Here is a 20,129-nt window from a genome sequence, read left to right on the forward strand (position 1 = left end):
GGGGTCTGTGTTAAGGGGGTGGGGTACTGTAGATGTCACTGTTATAGTGGATAGTGTTGATATCTTTTAACAACGCACACAAACATTAAATGAAATAGATTAAATATACCCGAGCGAAGCCGGGTCCTTCAGCTAGTATATATATATATATTTTTTTTTATATATATAGTCTTTTAGAGATTTATAATGACATTGTTTCCTGAGTCACATACTGTAAATTCAATCATAAAAGAGAAATCCATCCGTCTGCAGCATAAGACCCACCACCGAATACCGTACCCTGTCGTCATAGCAACTGCATGCATCGAGCAAAAACAAGGTGGTAGGTCTTTTGAAGCTCACCTTTAGCCATTTTATTGAGTACCATGTCAATCAGGATATAGGTCCCACTTCTCCCTGCACCATCGCTGTGAATAACAAGAGAATTTCGTTAGCATTTCCATGGCAAAAAAGCAACAAAGTCAAAGGGGTGCTGCTCCGCTATTAATATTGGTAATAAAGTATGGGTGAAGCTGAACGAAAAGAGATTTAAAAAGAGGAGGAGGGAGCATAAAACATAAAATACAAAAAGCTCCCCCCCCCCAAAAAAAAGCCTTTAATGAACACAAGCTGTTCAATTGGGATTAACTATTGTTCCATATAGTTAGTTTCTGTAATGAAAAGAAAGGAAATCATAAAAAAAAGGTTCTTTACGGTAAGAATCTGTAAATAAATAAACTCCAATAGAAAGAGCAAGAAAATACAATTAAAGTTATAAAGGCGGCAGCGGGATCCAGTAGGAGTGAGTTTCTTTCACTTGTGAATCGAGGCACTGTGCTCAGTGTACATGCACACGGGGGGGTAAATGATAATCAAATGTAGGCACATTTTCTATCGAATAATAAAAAAAGGTTTGAAATAAGATTACCAAAATAGGCAAAACTGAATATGATTAGGGATAAGCGAATAGACTTCGGATGAAACATCCAAAGCCGATTCACATAAAACTTTGGTCCAATACTGTATGGAGTACAGTGGTACCTTGGAACAGAACCCGAGAATGTTTTTTTACAGTAGAAATTAATTTCTGAAATTATTACCCAAAGTCTCGCGAGACTTCACAAAGTAATAACTTCGCCTCATCGGAGCCAATACATCCTAATACTGTACGGAGAGCTTGCTCCGTACAGTATTCAAACAAAGTATTACGCAAATCGACTTCGGATGTTTCATCCAAAGTCGTTTCGCTCATCCCTAAATATGATACTGCGTTGCAACTAGACAAATTTATATGAATTTGCATTTTAACAAGCCTCTGTCAGCATGATCAACCCTATTAAACCAGACATATTGCCTGGTAGGGTTGATCATGCTGATTAAAACGATACCTTTATTTTTAGGTTGCACCGCTGGGCGCCAGCACCTCCCACTTCTGGGTGGACTGAAGTCACAAGCAGATTCCCAGACAGCGAACGAGCGCAGCTGCTGGGAGGATGGGAAGGTCAGTAAGTGTTCTCTCCTCCCGACACAGCGCTCGCTCCCCTCTGCAGAGGCTCCGCTGCCACCAATGAATGCCTACATGTAGCAAAATCATGCATTCCATTTGATACTGCTTTTGCACCATAAGTAACGCTGGATCACCAATGACTACATGAGCCACAGCGCAGACAGTATTAGATAGGACTGTCTAGCGCTGTCAATCAAAGGGGAGCAAGGAGTGAACTGAACACCAAGGGGTGTAGCAGTGCTCCAAGAGCTACACAAACTCCTCAGTGCTCCAACTTCCTAATTTTCATAAAGACAAAAGTCCACATATCTCTGCAGCCATGCAAGTTAAAGGGTAACGGTCATATTTTTATTTATTTGCTAGTTTATTAGAGCTAGGCATGTATACCTGAGTTAGTCCGACAATGATTGTCAAAAGATTTGTAATTACCTCATAATAACAGCTTTCATTAATGTCCTCTGTCCCTTTCCACTGCTCCCTTAAAAGACAGTTAATAGGGCTTGTCTGTCTTCCTTTTAGTATAAACAGAAGACAGAGGGGCGGTCCTCCACACTGAAGCCTAATGCAGGCATGCTGAGTGAGGAGGCGTGTCTCTCAGTAATCCAATCTGATTGGCTGGCAGGAAGCTGCTGGCTACAGCAAGTGTGTGTGGGAAGTGAGGGAAAGTAATTTTGGCCTTTAGAGAACTGGCAGAGGAGCCATCTTGAGAAGGTCCTCATATTGTAAATGTTTAAACAGCCGTAACTAAGGGAAAAACTCAAGGAAAACAGTGATATGTGAAGAAACTAAAGATAGTAACATATGCTAAAAATTTTTTTTTGATGAAAACATGACAGTTACTCTTTACAAAAACAAGAAATAGATAGTTTTAATTTGCATGATCAACTCTACCAAGCAATGTGCCTGGTTTAATAGGGTTGATCATGACGAAAGAGGCTCTTTAAGTTGCCCTTTAAGAATATTCCTGTACAGCATTATATAAAAATTTATAAAATAATTCAAGGATATATAGAGAAGCGCTGGATGGCACTGCTCAGTGCCAGAATGTCTAGCAGCGTAGGAGAAAACGTGGTGGAATGATGACCCCTATGGGAATAATGGTGGTGCTCAATCCTAAAAATATAGTTCACAAGCAATTCCTGAATAAATTAATGATGATGGCACTCACCATAATCGTCCAAGCAATCTTTATTTTCGTCCCAAAAAACACTTTGTGCAATAGCAGCAGGGGTGCAGAGGGCCATGGTGCCTGTGTGGTGCTCTGCACCCCTGCTGCTATTGCACAAAGTGTTTTTTTTTTGGGGGGGGGGATGAAAATATGAAAATAAAGATCACTTGAATGATTATGGTGAGTGCCATCATCATTACTTTATTCTGGAAATATATAAAATAATACAATATTTTGTATGCTACATGTAATATTTAAATAATGTATATGTAGAGGTTCTATTCCTTCATTGAAGTCCAGTATATTTAGTTTAATAAAGGAGTTTTCTGGTTACACAAAAAAAAAAAACAGCATTGAGCCTTACTGCATTATATAAGTCAGATGATGTTCTGACTGTATTTTGACTCCTCCAGCGTAAATGCAATCTTTGACTGACGCCCCATGCTTACATCCTGGCACAAAACTCACAGTGTCTGTAGCATCAGGTCTCTGCCTCTCTTTTCCCTCCCAGCTCGGACAGCACAGATCCAAGCCCTGCTGGAAAACCCCGCCCTAAGACACAGCATCATTGCTGACATCACATCTACAGGGCAGGGTCTAGGGGAATGAGCAGAACACAACCCTCAGAGGCAAGGTCACTGATGTGGATGTGTGTACAGGGCAGGGTCCAGGAGAACGAGCAACCCTCAGAGGCAAGGTCACTGATGAGGATGTGTGTACAGGGCAGGGTCCAGGAGAACAAGCAGAACACCGCCCTGAGAGGTCACTGATGATGTTATTCACACTGGGCAGAGTCTTACAAGCCTTGCCATGCCTCAAATGTAGACATGATGTCATCAGGATAGGGAACCAACACAGCAGAGAGTGTCAAGTGACCGCGATGGAGCATTACTGATAAACAATCACTATTAGTAAGTGATAACATATGTTGTCAACTATGCCGAAAATTGTCAAACTGGAATACCCCTTTAATGTGACTAAATGGAATACTGATGCACATGACCATATTATGGGTAAGCACAATCCCTGAGTTGTACAAAGCCATACTATGTCCCAGTAGTAGTCTATGGAGTCCTATTTCCCCTCCATATGCCTTTCATAAGGAGACATACAGAAATGATGTCATGCTCCATTGCATGCTGTATTATGGAGGCATTGTTCCAAGCGAGAACATCTCCACAATAAGGCACCATATGGAGGCACCATACATCAGCACATGTTTTGTAGTATGAATCTGATGGATATAGTACGTGCCACCATACAGGCTCCACGTGCATGAGACCTAACTCTTTGGAAAGCTTGAGTAGCTCGGGGAGTCATACTTACCTGCAGTGAACTATTACAGGACAGGAACGCCCCTTGTAACACTTGTTAACCTTCCTATAATAAAAAAAGACAAAACATATTAGCCGTCATCTCCATTCACAGCCATTTCTATACATATCCATTAATGACTGAAGAATACAAAAGGATACAAGAACTTAAACTAAGTGAATACAATTCTAACAAATTCAACTTGAAAAAATGCTGTTTGCAAAACAATAGGGAAAATATTCACTTGAAAAGTGCTTGATAATTATTTTCAATTCTCAAAAAAATAAAAATGACCCAAAAATACTGCATGAATGAAAATGAATCGATTACACCTACACAAGGCCATTCTCTATCTTCTTGTATTCAGGCAGATGTGTGGGAGAACAATTTTCACACTTTTCCTATAGTAACATTTTTGTATTTCATAGATTATTTTTTTTTTACAAAGTTACACATTAAATTGTTAGAACTTAGCATTCAATGGCTTCACAATGACGTACGTGTACTATGACATTTATTATACATTCCATGTTGTATGATAAGAAATGTTTAGTATAGTCGCTTTCTATCTGAAGAACTTGATCTATAAATTTTTGAGAATATTTAGCACATTGTTCGTTATTTAGCAAAATCTCCATCTCTTAACAGCTAAAATAAGCAAGGCAATGCAGATAATAGTAACAGTTGTATGAAAAGTCTTTACAATCACAAAAAGTTTCATAAAATACTATAAGATAATGGAATCAAGTATAGAGGAAATAGAAAGAAACTGGGACATTTTGCAGACAAAAATTGCAACCAGGTATTATTTAGTTGTGCAAAATATATTCATTTTTTAAATGAAAATATACTATCTATCTATATTTCTCTTGATATCTCTCTCTCTATCTATTTATTATCTATCTAATCTAGTTGGCTATGTATCTATCTATCGCGCTATATCTATTTATTATATATATATTTATATTTTTGGGGATATATATATATATATATTTATTTATCTCTATATCTATATGTCTATCTATCTCTCTATATTTATTATATATATATATATATATATATATATATATATATATATTTATCTCTATATCTATCTATCTATCTATCTCATATCTATCATCTATTTAATCTATCTATCTATCTCTAATCTAGTTGGCTATCTATTATCTATCTATCTCATGTATTTTTTTTATTTATATTAAAATTATTTTAGCTTTCAGTACTGTATTGTAGCTGAAGTGTAAATTGTCACAAGCATAGACAATAGCAGAAAAAAATAATATATAAAAAGCAATAATAACTAGTTGGGTCAAAAGTCATAAAATGTATTTTTTTTAAAAGAAGAAGAAGAAATGTCATATTATTTGACAACCTAAAATTCCCAATCTTTCCAAAGAAATAAATAAAAACGTATCCGTCGATTTTTAGTTATCTCACACAAATCAGCTTCCCAGACTTTTCTATTTGTGTGTGAGGCAACTGTAGAAATACTAATTTGGCAGCTACAAGAAATAATGGTTTGCGTCTGGCGAATTGCTGGGAAGCCTGGTGGAAGCTCACAGAAATAAAGCGAAGATGTGAAACACAGAGATCTCGATCTTCTTTATAGCGAGGAGTAAAAAGAAAATAAAATGTATCTGACTGCTTCATCATTGATACGACAGCGCTGGACGGGTAGCTGGGCGAGACCCACTGTGCAGTCACAAGAAATTTAATGAGCGGCTTTATCATCATATTTTCAATACCGTCCAGCAAGACGAATTCTGCAGTTATTTTATCCAACACTGATAATCTGGGAGTCGTAAATGAAATAATTGTATAGGGTATATATCAGATAGCAGCGTGCTTCTGTCTGCTCAACAAAAGGAGAATTATTGCTAGGGATATCATACGTTGTAAACTAAGATGGATTTCTGCTTGTCTTAGGTATGTAATAAATGCAAATGTCCTAGTAAACATGTATTTCTTGCCAAAAAGTCAGAAAGAATTGTGAATATTTTAATTGCTTGAAAATAAATTGTTAAAAATAGTCAATTTAGATATAAAATAATGCAGTTGGTGGCCACTGATCAATAAAAACACAATGGGGGGGATTTATCATGGACCAGCGTCTATCACGTCCTCTGGGCGGCCGGGGTTTGTGACTTGGCATGGGCTGAATGATAAATGATGTTTGCACTGGAAAATAATATTTGGCAAAATGTTATATTAGTATTTTATATCTAGTATGTTCTAATTAAGGAACCCAAGCGTCACATTTAATGAAGACCCCTTACCTCTCCTAACCTGTCCGCCTGAATAACTGTATTTCAATTGAAATTCTTGTGACTACATATTGTGTCATTTCTCTACTATTCCTACTAGAAGTTTATGATTACAGGGCAATCTGGGTGGGGTGACCCTGCATAGTCTGAAACTATCCTATCAGACTGCTCAGAGACATGCCTCCAACAGGTAATACCCATTTGTACCTTTATACATAAACCTCTAACAGGAATAACACAGGAATAGCCCAACATATAGTTCTAAGAAACATTGCTTCAGAATTGTTATTATAAGGGGGGTGCAAGTAGTTATAAAAACAGACATGTCAGGAGCGGTGACAGGTCCCCTTTAAAGATATGTCTGTTTTATTGATTAATTGTATTCCCTGCGATATATCAATTCTAGGACATTGTTTCTTATAACTCTGTGCTGTTTCTCCATTCTTCCTCCTGTAAATGTAGGAACAAATTGACAACTAGGTGGGCGTGTCCCTTCATACTCTGAGATCATCCAATCAGTGCTGACAGTATCAGACTTGTAGGAACACACTCTACTGACAAGAGGAATAGTAACACCCGGGCGCCATGTAAAGCCGGGTTCACACCACAGTTTTATTTTCCTTTCTTCTAATCCATCAAAAGAACAGAAAAAAATTGATCCTGTAAAAAAAAAAGTGGATTCTGAGCATCCGTTTTAGCCATTTCCGTCTAAGATCCATTTTTTTTAGAAGGAAAAAAAAGTAATGCATGTAGGACTTTTTTCCATCTAAAATAATGGATTTCAGATGGAAATGGCTAAGGGCTCATGTCCACGAACGTAAGGGCTCCGTGCCCGTGCTGTGGACCGCAAATTGCGGTCTGCAATGCACAGGGCACCGACCGTGGGGAAGCCGCATGTGGATCGCGGACCCATTCACTTGAATGGGGCCCGCAATCCGCATCCGACGGTCCGCACCACAAAAAAGTAGTGCATGCAGGCACAGCCAGAAACACCACGGAAGCACTCCGTAGTACTTCCGTAGGGTTCCCATCCGTGCTTCAGCACCACATTTCCGGATTTGCTGATCCATTCAAGTGAATGGGTCCACATCCATGATGCGGAATGGTTACCTATGTATTGCGGAACCGCCGTATGCGGTCCGCAGCACTGGCACGAAGCCCTTACTTTCATGGGCATGAGCCCTAAAACAGATGCAAAATGTGCATAACGAATGCCTAAAATACAGGATCCGTTTTTTTCTGCTCATTTAACAGATCAGAAGGATGGAAAAGCCAACGTTAATGTGAACATTTTTATCAGAAGATTGTCAGAGTTGGCGAATCCGTGAGTCTTGCAATTTTTCAACTTACAGTATATACACCATCCGTATGTCTGTTCTGCGGCCCCACAAAAAAATAAAATAAAATAGAACATGTCCTATTCTTATCTGTTTTGCAGACAAGAATAGGCATTTTAACAGAGGGAACTGTGTAAGGTAAAATGTGGGATGCGGATCTGCAATTCACGGACCGCAAAAACGGATATGGTCATGTGCAGGAGGCCATATGCAAAAATTATGGTCACCGCTCCACAGAGCTGATATGGGGAGCGTGTAATATCTAGTGCAACTCAGTCTGATTCAAATTAATAGGATTGAGCTGCAATACCAAGCACAGCCAGTATACAATGGAGGGCGCTGTGCTTGGTATACTAGGAAGAAGCTTGTCAGAGTGTTGCAGCCTCTTCAAACAGCTGATCAGCAGGGCTGCCAGAAGCTGGACCACCAGCTATTAAATTTAATCACCTATCCTACAAGTCATTGATATATTCTACTCCTAGAAAACCCCTTTAAATGATTCCCGTATCCCAACTAGATATGTAAGTAAAGCAGATCCATAGCTAAATCTTTTCCACATAAAACTGTACGCAATTAAATAAACAATACTAAAGGTGATCGTAGACCCGTCAGTTGTTCAGAGGATTCAGTTAACATCAAGCCGTTGTGATAAAATTATCTGTTCCGCTAATACAAAAATGAAAAGGGCCCGCTTTGAAATCACTTTACTTGTTTTGAGCTGAGTAAATATTAAATCATCACAACTTCCCATTAGAATATCACTCCGATCATTACAAAATATATCTGTATATACCATATGCATATTTTTAAGGCAATTTTTTTATTTAATTTTTTTTTTATCATTTTGGGCTAAAAATAATTGTTTAATTGGTCTTTATGAAAAAAGCTCAACAGTTTTTTTTCTACAGGGTTAAGTTTCAGTCTATCTGCAGAGTATCTTGCTTTCAGTTTTACAGTTAACCATCAAGTTGCTGCTTTGACAGATACCTGGATGTGTACCCCTTTTTGCTGAACTCCTTACTGCTCATAAACACTGATTTAAGTCATATTGTTATTGGTTATTGTTATTGGTTATCAGAATTTAGCTAAAATGAGTGTTTATGAGCTGTCAGGAGTTCTGACATAAGTGCTACACATCCAGCTGTTAGAGCAGCAGCCTGAAGGTTCAATGTGACACTGAAAGCGAACCCTGTGGAACAAAAACTGTTGAATATTTTACATAAAAACAATTGAAAAAAAAAATCATTTTTAGTCCAAAATGAGTCAAATGCAATCATCCAAAAAAATTGACCCCAAAGGTGTATATAGCCTTTAAGCAAATCAGTAAATTGAGTTAAACCATCTGAAGGCAAAGTCCTCTGGAATATCTATTTTGGCAAATATGAAGTAAAATTTCGACATAAAATAACATTCTAAAAATATATAAACAAAATGATCCTACATGATAACAGGTAATACAACATTGATTATTACAATACATTTGCAAAAATTCCATATTTATATGATGTACAATCACCTTAGCATTCTGCGCGAACATAAAACGTGACTTTAGATCAATGCTTTGATGTTTTGCCATGAATTCAAAGTAATTAATGGGTTAATTGCACCAGCCTAAATAATCTATAACCAAGCATTTCATTCTGTCAGTGGAAAAATGATAACCACAAGCCGGCCGTTCACCGCAGAACATGTATTATTAATTTGTATACACACGGGAGACAGAGAGAGAAAGAAAGGGAGAGAATGATTAGTGATACAAACCAAACCCTTGGTTCAATGAATGAAAAAGAAAACTCGTCATGCAAACCGTCAGCAAGCAAAGGTCAAAGGTCGTTAGAGGCACAGAAAAGGGGCTTCCATATTGTCCCCGCAGCAGAGTGACAGTTTCCAATGATCACTTTTGTGACTATGCAACTGGGCTCATATTACTAGCTGCAACATCACAAAAATGACACTGGCAACTGCTAATTAGCTGGCAAAATAAGAATTTAACCATTTTCGAAATGAGCGGTTGTTAGTAAATGCCAATGTGTGCACAGTGAGGAAAAATAAAATGCTGATTTTTAAAAAAAATTATGATTATTTTGTGTTTTTTTTTTTAATCCTAAAGTGATGCAAGCCATCGTAGCTCTTAGTGTGTTTGGCTTTCGCACAACGGTAGGGAACGTTACGAGGCGGATGCCAAGGTGACCTTTGTTGTGAGGTTTCTATAGAACTTACAGATTGTTCCTTCCCATCAAGTAAACCTCACGTCACATCATAATAACACAAGGAAGTTACATAGATTTACATCACGATTTGCATTTTGATTGATTTCACATCAGTAACAATTACATTACAATTTTAACAGTAGGAAAAAAAGACATTTTGAAAGTTTGAAATTGAAATAGACTAAAATTTGCTGTGTATTAATTAAAATAGCAAAAGAAATAAGGCAACACTCGGATAAAATTCAGTCTGGTACGCAACCATTATGCTTCTTGCACTCTTCTTTGGTTTGCTCACCTGTTTTAAAAGGGTTGTCCCGCCACATTAAGGCTACATGCACACGAACGTATTTTGTTTCCGTGTCCGTTCCTTTTTTCTTTTTTTGCGGATTAGATGAGGACCCATTCATTTCAATGTGCTGTCCGCATCCATATGTCCATTCCGTAGCTCCGCAAAAAATATAGAGCATGTCCTATTCTTGTCCGTTTTGTCGACAAGGATAGGCATTGTTACAATGGATTCGCCAAAAAACGGATGCAATATGGATGCCAAAAGGACATCATCTGTATTTTTTGCAGATCAGTGTTTTGTGGACCGCAAAACACATATGGTCGTGTGAATGTAGCCTAAGATGGATTTAGACGGGGCGAGGAGAAGCCAAATGTCAGGAAGGACCATCGGCTGCTCGATAGGTGGAGGTGAAGCGCTGCATTTACATTCAGAGATCACCTCCACAGTATGAGGAGGAGCAGTCGCTATAAGATTTTACTGAAAAAACAAGAGAATCTAAACATCTGAAGGCCATAGACATACAAACTTCAAAAGACTTATTTCCATTGTTCTACAATATCTGGATCTGCTCATACCTCTGATGACCTACCATTATTGATGTGTATGGGTAACTCTGTGTAAGCTGTTTCTCATGTAATATACCCATATATAAAGCTCATGCCCCTATAAGAAAAGACTCACTTCAATATCCTACTATGTTTGCCGCATATAACATAGGACAGATAGAGCACAGACCGCCCACCATCATTCTGGAACATCTGTATTGATTCTCTGATACTGTCATATGTTATATACACGATTAGCGCTCTATAAATACATTAGTATTCGAGATGTGGCAAGGCACAATGCCCCCTTTTTTTTGCTATATAAGATACACCTGCCCATAAGACGCACCTAGGTTTTAGAGGAGGAACATAGGAAAATAAAGATTTTTGATCAGACCTAAGCTTAGAGCCCCAATCAAACCCTCAATGTGAATCACACCTCAGATCAGACCCCCCAAATCTTAATAAGACCACCAATCATACTTCATATCAGACCCCCCCCCCCCATTGTGAATAAGACCTCAGATCACACCCCCAATAGATCTATCATTTATTGGTCCATCTGTCTAACTAATCAATGTAAGAATGTTCTGCTTCCATCCCCATTGACCTCAATGAAATATAAAGTAAATCCCTGTGTTACTATCTGTTCTTTGTGCGCCTCTGAGCTTTTTTGTGGCCATTCTCATCAGCTCTCAACCTCTTGATCCCAAATGCAGGAGTCTGAGTTCTATTAAAATGATGTAATTTGGATCACATAGGAGCCCTAACTACATGAGACCTTGCTGGCCACAGATGGCAGTCTGCCTCACGATTGAAGTATTAATGTAACAAATCAAACATTATTACGTTATGGAATTGTATACAGACATAGTAGTGCTGAATCTGTTTCCTTTGAGAACCATGATAAATGGTGGTATTAAATATTAGGTTTATCTGGATGTTACTGGGTAACAAACTGCTAGTGTGTCAAAAGATGACAAATTCAGTATGGAGTATATTCACACAAACTCATGCCCTGCACAAGATCAGAGTTTCATCGACCAGTCCGATCAAGCTTGTGATTTATATACATATAATACAACCTCCTCGCCATATGAGACCTGCCCTCGATCAGTTCTCATAGAGGACTCCATAAATTCTATCATCCATCTCTGTACATTAAACTAGAAGATGACACCATCTAATCTAATCTGACAAACCGACTCATACTTATCGCTAGAAAGAGGCATGTGAGGTGTGCTTTCCATTTACTTCTATAGGAGTTCCTAAAAGAGCTCAGCGAGCATGCTCAGCTATGTCCAGAACTACCATAGAAGTGAATAGAGAGCACACTGCGCAAGCGCGGCCACCTCTCCGTTCACCTCTATGGGAGGTTTTGTGGAGTCCATACCTCAATGGACTCAAAGCTGTTTTGGCCAGGGAGACCTACACAGTATTAGGCAGGTGAATTCAATGTTTTGGCTGATCGCTGTGTGTGTATGTACAGTAATGTGCAATAGCTTTAGGCAAGTGTGGAAAATATGCCCCAAAGTAAGAATGCTTTCAAAATAGAAGTGTTAATAGTTTAAATGTAAATTTATTCTGCTGCAGGACAACAACCTCAAACATACGGCCAATGTCATTAAAGGTGTATTGCCATCTGAAACAATGGGGGCATATCGCTAGGATATGTCCCTATTGTCTGATAGATGCGGGTCCCACCGCTTTCTCCTCATAGTAGTAAATGGGAGTGCACTGCGCTTGTGCGGCCACTGCTCCCATTTATTTCCATGGGGCCAATAGAAAAAGCTGAGCCAGTGCTCGGCTATTTTCGGCAGCCCCATAGAAATAAATGGAGGGAGGCTCACATGTACAGTGCACACTCCACCACTTTTGGGGCTCCGTTCTTGGTGTAGGTGCGGGTCCTAGCGATATGCCCCCATTGTCTAAGATGGGAAACCCCTTTAAGAACTATCTTCAGCATGAAGAAGAAAAAGGAGTCCTGGAAGTGATGATATCACCCTCATAGAGCCCTGATCTCAACATCATCGAGTAAGTCTGGGATTACATGTAAAGACAGAAGGATTTGAGAAAGCCTACATCCACAGAAGATCTGAGTTAGCTCTCCAGGATGTTTGGAACAACCTCCCTGCCAAGTTCCTTCAGAAGCTGTATGCAGGAGAACTGATGCTGTTGTGAAGGCACAGGTCGCACCCAATATTAGATTCCTCTTGTGTTCAATCATTTTTCATTTTGTTAATTGATCAAAATAATGAACACTTCTTTTTTTAAAGCATTCATACTTTGCCCAATAATGTACATATTTTATATGTTATACAGATGCATAGTTGTGTCGCCCATATGAATGCCACATCACCAAAACTCTATTTTTACACAACCTCCACACATCCATCAGGTCAGAATTCTTGTGATCACACAGAAACTATACGATGGGGTAGTGTTATTCACTGGGGTAAATTACTGACAGGACATCCTGAAAAAGACTGCCCTCACGATCACTATTTGACTTTACAAATCAGTGCTTAACTAAACTTGTGGCTCCTCCTCCGCTGAGCTGCATGCTACGTGTGGGCTGCGATGACATCATTATACATGCATTGCATGTTGTCAGTAGTATCAGAGCCGCGATGGACTTATTTCCTTTATTTCGGATTTTATGCCTCCTCCGGAGAGACCGGTGAAGAAAGGTTTAATGTTATTGTTATTATTGTCTTGCAGGTAACCACGAATACAGGCAGATAAATGGATTTGCCCAAGACCACAGAGAGCGCCAGTGACAGAAGCAGGAATTGAACCGGTGACCTTGTGCATTAGAGAACAGTTCCTTAACCAATATGTCATGTCTTCTCAAAAGGCTTTAACAAATTGTGAAAAAATGACAAACCCAGAGACATGAAAGGTCAGCACTCTCCCTGCATAACCCCTATTATTTCTGTGATATGATGAGCAGGGGCTGAGCGTAAAAGCCCGGCACAGAGCGCTAACGCTGGCTGATTATGTGTCAAGTGCCAGTTCTACACCATAATTATGTGCTTTTACTGTATGTACCGTTTCCAAAGGATGCGCGCTACATCCGGAACAGTTCACTTCTCTCCTACTCAACTTCTACAAGATGCACATCAGAACACCTTCTAAAACCCCCAAGGATTCCTATTACATGAAATCATTTCCCCAATTTTCTCTCTATGATATCAAGCATAATGAAATATGGATATCGGCTGTGAGCAGGCCGCATTTACCTAATAGAGCTGCCTATTCTTGTCTGCAAAACGGAACCAGAATAGGACATTCTATCATTTGTGGAATGGATGCAGACAGCAGAAATGCGGATCATAAGCAGGCCCAAAATACGGTTGTGTGCACGAGGCCTTAGGTGTATTTATAGAGTATGCATTTTCTTTAAAGGGGTTCTCTAGGAATGATTTAACCTGTCCAACACTTGCAGAGCTGCCTAGGAGGGCTGATGGGGCAGAGCCTCACGACATTGCTCTACAATGGATGGTAATGATGTGATCTTCCCTACAATATGCTCATGGCTGAGCAGCCTAACAGGAACACTCACCAATATGTAGTATAATGCAAGTACCTGAGAGTAGTGTTTAGTGAAACCCTGGCCCCTGACCTGCTTAGGCAGCTCTGCAAGTGGTAGCAACCAGTTATGCTTACATTCTAGGACAGGTTGTTGGTGGTCACCCTGGAGGAAGCGACTGCAAAACGGCTGCTGCTGTAGTCTGTATCATCGTTATCTCCTCTCCTCTCTCCCCCCACATCCTGCACTGATCACTTAAAGGGAACCTGTCATGTGGATATTTGATTATAATCTAACTAATTATATACAATCATTAACTACTAAAAGGTGCCTTAGATGTATTCACTTACTGGTGTGACAGATGGTTACCTCATAATATACACACAAAGATGCCACATGCTAATGAGCTGATTGGAGTCCAGCAGTGATGTCATTGAGTCCAGGCGTATATTTAATTCAGAGCTATAGCCACTCCCCTGCCCACCTGCTGCTGATTCCTATGGAACAATAACTGTCATTCAGCAGCAGGTGGGCGGGGAGAGTCAGGAGCTCATGAATATTCATGACTCATCATTATGAGCTGGAGCTTTTCAATACAATATGTTGGCAGATTGACTGGGTCAATTAAAGAAAGTGACCCAGCATTTTGCTAAGAGAATCAGTCACTTATTTATGTTGCCCTTAGTTAGGACACCATAAAACTGGCGACAGGTTCCCTTTAAGGCTGTATTAGACAGCCAGATCAGGCAGGCGATTGCCAGGAGAGAAGAGTTCCTTCCAGGCAATCGCCTGCTCATCAGCCGGGGAGACCGTTGCTATTAAATGCAGACATCTCCTTCTTAGTATAGGGAGGAGCGATCATTATACCATTGCTCTTCCCTATACTGAATCATTGTTTGCCAGCAGCAGATCAAGATTAGACAGCACGATCTGCCACCTGCAAACAATGATATTTAAACCTGTTGAAAGGTCTGGAATGCCCAATGAGCAGCAGTATTACACTGCCAGATCATCGCTAACGAGTGTTACTACGGATGGTCGTTAATGATCATCTGGCAGAGAATCTAATAAATGAAGACTCTGAGGAAAGTCTACATCACAGGAGATGTCACTGGATGTAAGAGGTATGGTGCTGTATTCTCCTGTACATTTCATAGCAATATATGTTATGTCCATCCAAATATCTGTTTTTGGGGGGTGGATATAGATTTTGGCCTACCCTGCCGCATCCTGGCCCCAGACTTCAGGTCACACTGTGTGTGTTCTGAATACTGGGTCCTCACACCCATCTACTACATTATCTGTACTCAGAGAGTTATCACTGTATTATCTGTGGTGTTACGTAGGACTGCAGGTGACATCTACTACATTATCTGTACTCAGAGAGTTATCACTGTGTTATCTGTGGTGTTACGTAGGACTGCAGGTGACATCTACTGCATTATCTGTAATGCAACCCACGCTACGCCACTGGTAGCGGTAGAGATAATGGAGCAGGATCTCCTCTTATCTGCTGTGCGTACTCCACAGGAAGCATCTATACCTCCTCTCTGCCTCTATGAAGACAGTTTTTACCAGTGAATTGGGAACCAGTGATTAGATGGGTTGGAGGAGGAGACTGATAAGTAGAGAAAGAAGCATTTTCAATAATAAGATATTTTATTAACATAGTGCAACAAAGTTTCTTACCCTTGCATGTAATATTGATAAGTAAAATTGTCTAGTATTGGAGATACCCTTTTTAAGATAATTTTGCATTCAGTCCTAATTAAAAACCTGTGATATCATGTTAAGTGAGGATTAGAAATGATCAAGTTTTAAACACTTTGTTTCGGACAATAAGCCAAAAGATACGATTTGTTCCAAATTAATTCATCACGAAATGCTATAAATCAGGTATACTCAGGCCACTCTGCCTAATCATATTTTTCCCACTTGGTAGCCAAATCTCAGTGTGAAGGCTTGGAAGTTAACCCTTTCTCGACGGCCAACAGTAAATTTAGGTAGGCAGTCGGGCATTTAAGAATGGTGCCTGCTGGAACATGCAGCGGGTCCCAATGGCGCTGGGAGTCTGCTGTTTAAAAGAGCTGAAACCCGGCACTAATGTCCGGGACCACCGATAATGCCGGTCACAGACTTTTAACTCTTCAGATGCCTGAAGAATTAGAATTAGAATTCTGTGCTAATTATATCACTATCATGTTATAGAGGTCGGAGCCGCATTGTTCTGACATACAGTTCCAAATCCATTGCATAGTTAATGTTAATATTCTGGTTGCAAGTAGTCACAGCTAGAGGGAGCTAAGGAGCTTACTGCATATGGGTTTATTATCGAGTTGAATGGAAGTCATATGGAGTTAAGCTCCCCCTAGTGATAGGGACAGGCCATCATTATAAGCATTATTGCTGTATTGTGGCATTACTTTATACAACTGTGACATCACTGTGTACATTGTCCCTGCACTGTGACATCACTATGTACATTGTCCCTGTACTGTGACATCACTGTGTACATTGTCCCTGCACTGTAACATCACTGTGTACATTGTCCCTGCACTGTGACATCACTGTGTACATTGTCCCTGCACTGTGACATCACTGTGTACATTGTCCCTGCACTGTGACATCACTGTGTACATTGTCCCTGCACTGTGACATCACTGTGTACATTATCTCTGTACTGTGACATCACTGTGTACATTGTCCCTGCACTGTGACATCACTGTGTACATTGTCCCTGCACTGTGACATCACTGTGTACATTGTCCCTGCACTGTGACATCACTGTGTACATTATCCCTGCACTGTGACATCACTGTGTACATTGTCCCTGCACTGTGACATCACTATGTACATTGTCCCTGCACTGTGACATCACTGTGTACATTGTCCCTGCACTGTGACATCACTGTGTACATTATCTCTGTACTGTGACATCACTGTGTACATTGTCCCTGCACTGTGACATCACTGTGTACATTGTCCCTGCACTGTGACATCACTGTGTACATTATCCCTGCACTGTGACATCACTGTGTACATTGTCCCTGCACTGTGACATCACTATGTACATTGTCCCTGCACTGTGACATCACTGTGTACATTGTCCCTGCACTGTGACATCACTGTGTACATTATCTCTGTACTGTGACATCACTGTGTACATTGTCCCTGCACTGTGACATCACTGTGTACATTGTCCCTGCACTGTGACATCACTGTGTTTATTATAGATGTATATTATAGAGGTACTCTCTACATCACTAAGCAAATTATCAAACTGTTGTGATACAACTGCATACATTACTCCTTGTGTATCCTCTATGGCATCACTGTGCCCATTATCCCCGTACAGTAACTTCACTTTGCACATTATGCCGATATTTTGACATCACTGTGTGCATGCTCTCTCTGCATTAGGGAAAATTATCATAAGCCTTTCATGTTCTTTTGCTTCTATAGATGGTCCCATTCCAAGTACATGTATATATTTGTATAGAAATGCATTATAAAAATACATCATAGGAATGATATCAAAATCACAGCGTGGATAAATCTCTGGATACATGAAGGTTCAAAGAACAAGTCGGTACCTGCGGAAATCTAGCAGCGAGCGTGTTGAAGTCGGCACACCATGGTCATTCCAGTTGAGGAAGTTAAACTGGGTGACTGTGCGGGTTTCATTAGTCTGTAGGTTTTTTAGATAGAAGCTTCTCACAAGGAAATCTTCACACCAGATATGTTCAGAGACAAGATTTACCTGTATGGGATTGGAGTCATAGGGCACAACTTAAGAACATCGACAAACATCTGCTTCAAATTGCTTTACAAAAACCTGTCTTCTCTAGAGCATTCCACACCTGGCTCACTCCTGCCAGCTTCATATCCTTGGAAATGAAGGGCTTTATTTATAGAAGCTTCTAAACCTCTACAGAAAGTGGAGACTTCAATCAACTTCTGCTTGTCACAATTCACATCGGCCTAGAGACTCTTAACATTAATTTGAAATTAAAAGAATGAAGGCAGGAAAGATGTATATTTTAGGTGGTTTTCAAATCTATCTACCTATCTATTATCTATAGCTGTATTTGTCTATCTATGCAGCATCTTTCCATTAATCCATGTGCTTCATAATTAGCTACATATATTAAGAATGTCTATCTGTATATTTTCTATCGATCTCATATCTATCTATCTATCCATCCACATCCATCTATTAATCTACTGGTTTAACTCATATTTTTCTATTTATCAAACTCTCTGATAAATATATTTTTATTTTTGTCTATCAATATACTATTTATACAGTAGTATTCTATTTCACATCTCATATTTACTTCTCCTCTATGATCTCTGCTATTTCTGCAAAATAATTTTTTTTAAAACCTCTCTTCTTGCTAATCTTATTATGATATACAAGGGGAGAAGATGAAGTTTCTAAAAAGATCAAACTAAAACCAAATTTTGTATGGCGAGACCTCGGAGCTACATACACCAAATAATGCAATCTTTTTTTCCATGATTTAATTTTAGTTTTTTTGGACTTTACATTTTATTTCATGTAGTCAGGGATGTAACGTGATGCTTTGGTTACAGCAGGTCGGGATAAATACCTCGTAGATGTTGTACAGGTTGGAGCCTTCGTCAGGCCAGTAGTGGTAGCACTGTTTGACTCCATTCTCTGCTAGTGATGTCAACATCACGATTACAACGCAGCCGTTTTCCCATACCATCTGCAGACAAAAGAGAGACACACCGTGGCCACACTGCAACTGCTTAATTACTGCGTGACACGTGTAATTACAGCACTCAGACGCACAATCAAAACTCATTCCATTCAGTGCAAATTCAAATTTCATTTTCATTAGGCACTTTTTCTCTGCAGCTGCTTCCAAATCCCCAAGCACGACGCAGCATTTAGAAAAGACGCGTTTTAAATATTTTCTCTTTGTGGAAACTGCCAGCTTGAGCAGAAGGCAAATACCACACAATTCAGGTCTTTGATACGGCGTTTGAGCATTATTTAGAAAAAAGCATGGAAATACAGCATTAGGCTACATTCACACGATAGACAAAAAAAGTTAAAAAAAAGACAGTTTTTTAATGTTTTTTTTTATAAAAAACTGTCCCCTTCAACTGTATATGAGCCGTCGGTCCGCGAAAACGGCTAAAATAGGACATGTCCTATTTTTTTTTACACCTATTTTTACTGTGTCAGCAAATAAAATGGCCATGTGAATAGGCCAATAGTTCTAAAGATGACGGCAATTATAACAATATGAGAATGTAATCCTTAGGAAGGATTAGGGAATACATCAAAAACAACCTTATTATTTGGGTATTTTATAAGGTAAAATTCTAAGGCCTTAAAATGCTAGTTTTTGAATGTTTTTTAAATTTCAAAAACAATCTGACAGTGCTGTATGTTATTAAACAGGCTGATTGTTACCCCGGCGAACATCTACTTACCCATAGTCATATATGTCATTTTGACATTACTAATGCTGTCTCTGCACTAAAGATCTTGAAAGACGTTGGATACAGCCCTAGGAGACCCCAGAGTGTCATACACGACTGTTCAGAGCAACTGAGGTGCTTTCCATTCATGTGCAATTTATTCAGACCGAAGTCTAACGTCTGAACCAATCGAATTGTTCATGCATGTCACGTGCCGGAGGGCCAAGGCAGACCTCCGGGACGTCATGCAAACAGGACACGGCAAAACACACCAAGGACCCACAGAGAACTTTATTACAAGTGTAATAAAAGCACATGACAGAACCAAGTGCACCGGCAGACCAGAGGCAAAACCCAGAGAGTGGAGAACCAGTGAGCCCTGTTCTTCACAGAGCCCCTTGTGGTGTTGATGAACCAGTCGCACCTCCAGGAAGGTCCCGCTACACTTGGCTCCTACCTGCAGAGAATCACACTGGTGAAACCACCAGCGGAAACAGACACAGAACTGGAGCCCAAGCAAACACAGG

General features: G+C 39.7%; 1 protein-coding gene across 1 annotated transcript in view; it reads right to left on the reverse strand.

Moving 5' to 3' along the window:
• Positions 1 to 20,129, reverse strand: part of PTPRN2 (protein tyrosine phosphatase receptor type N2) — a 1,552,619-nt gene that overhangs the window by 14,918 nt on the left and 1,517,572 nt on the right. The window contains exons 18-21 of the mRNA XM_044294005.1: positions 18,759 to 18,878; positions 17,739 to 17,905; positions 3,981 to 4,034; positions 343 to 407 (exon numbers count right to left, since the gene is read on the reverse strand). Of these exons, the coding sequence (XP_044149940.1) occupies positions 343 to 407; positions 3,981 to 4,034; positions 17,739 to 17,905; positions 18,759 to 18,878 (406 nt within the window). The remainder of the gene's footprint in view (positions 1 to 342; positions 408 to 3,980; positions 4,035 to 17,738; positions 17,906 to 18,758; positions 18,879 to 20,129) is intronic.

The sequence above is a fragment of the Bufo gargarizans genome, chromosome 5 (genome assembly GCF_014858855.1).
Source record: "Bufo gargarizans isolate SCDJY-AF-19 chromosome 5, ASM1485885v1, whole genome shotgun sequence".
NCBI classification, from domain to species: Eukaryota; Metazoa; Chordata; class Amphibia; order Anura; family Bufonidae; genus Bufo; species Bufo gargarizans.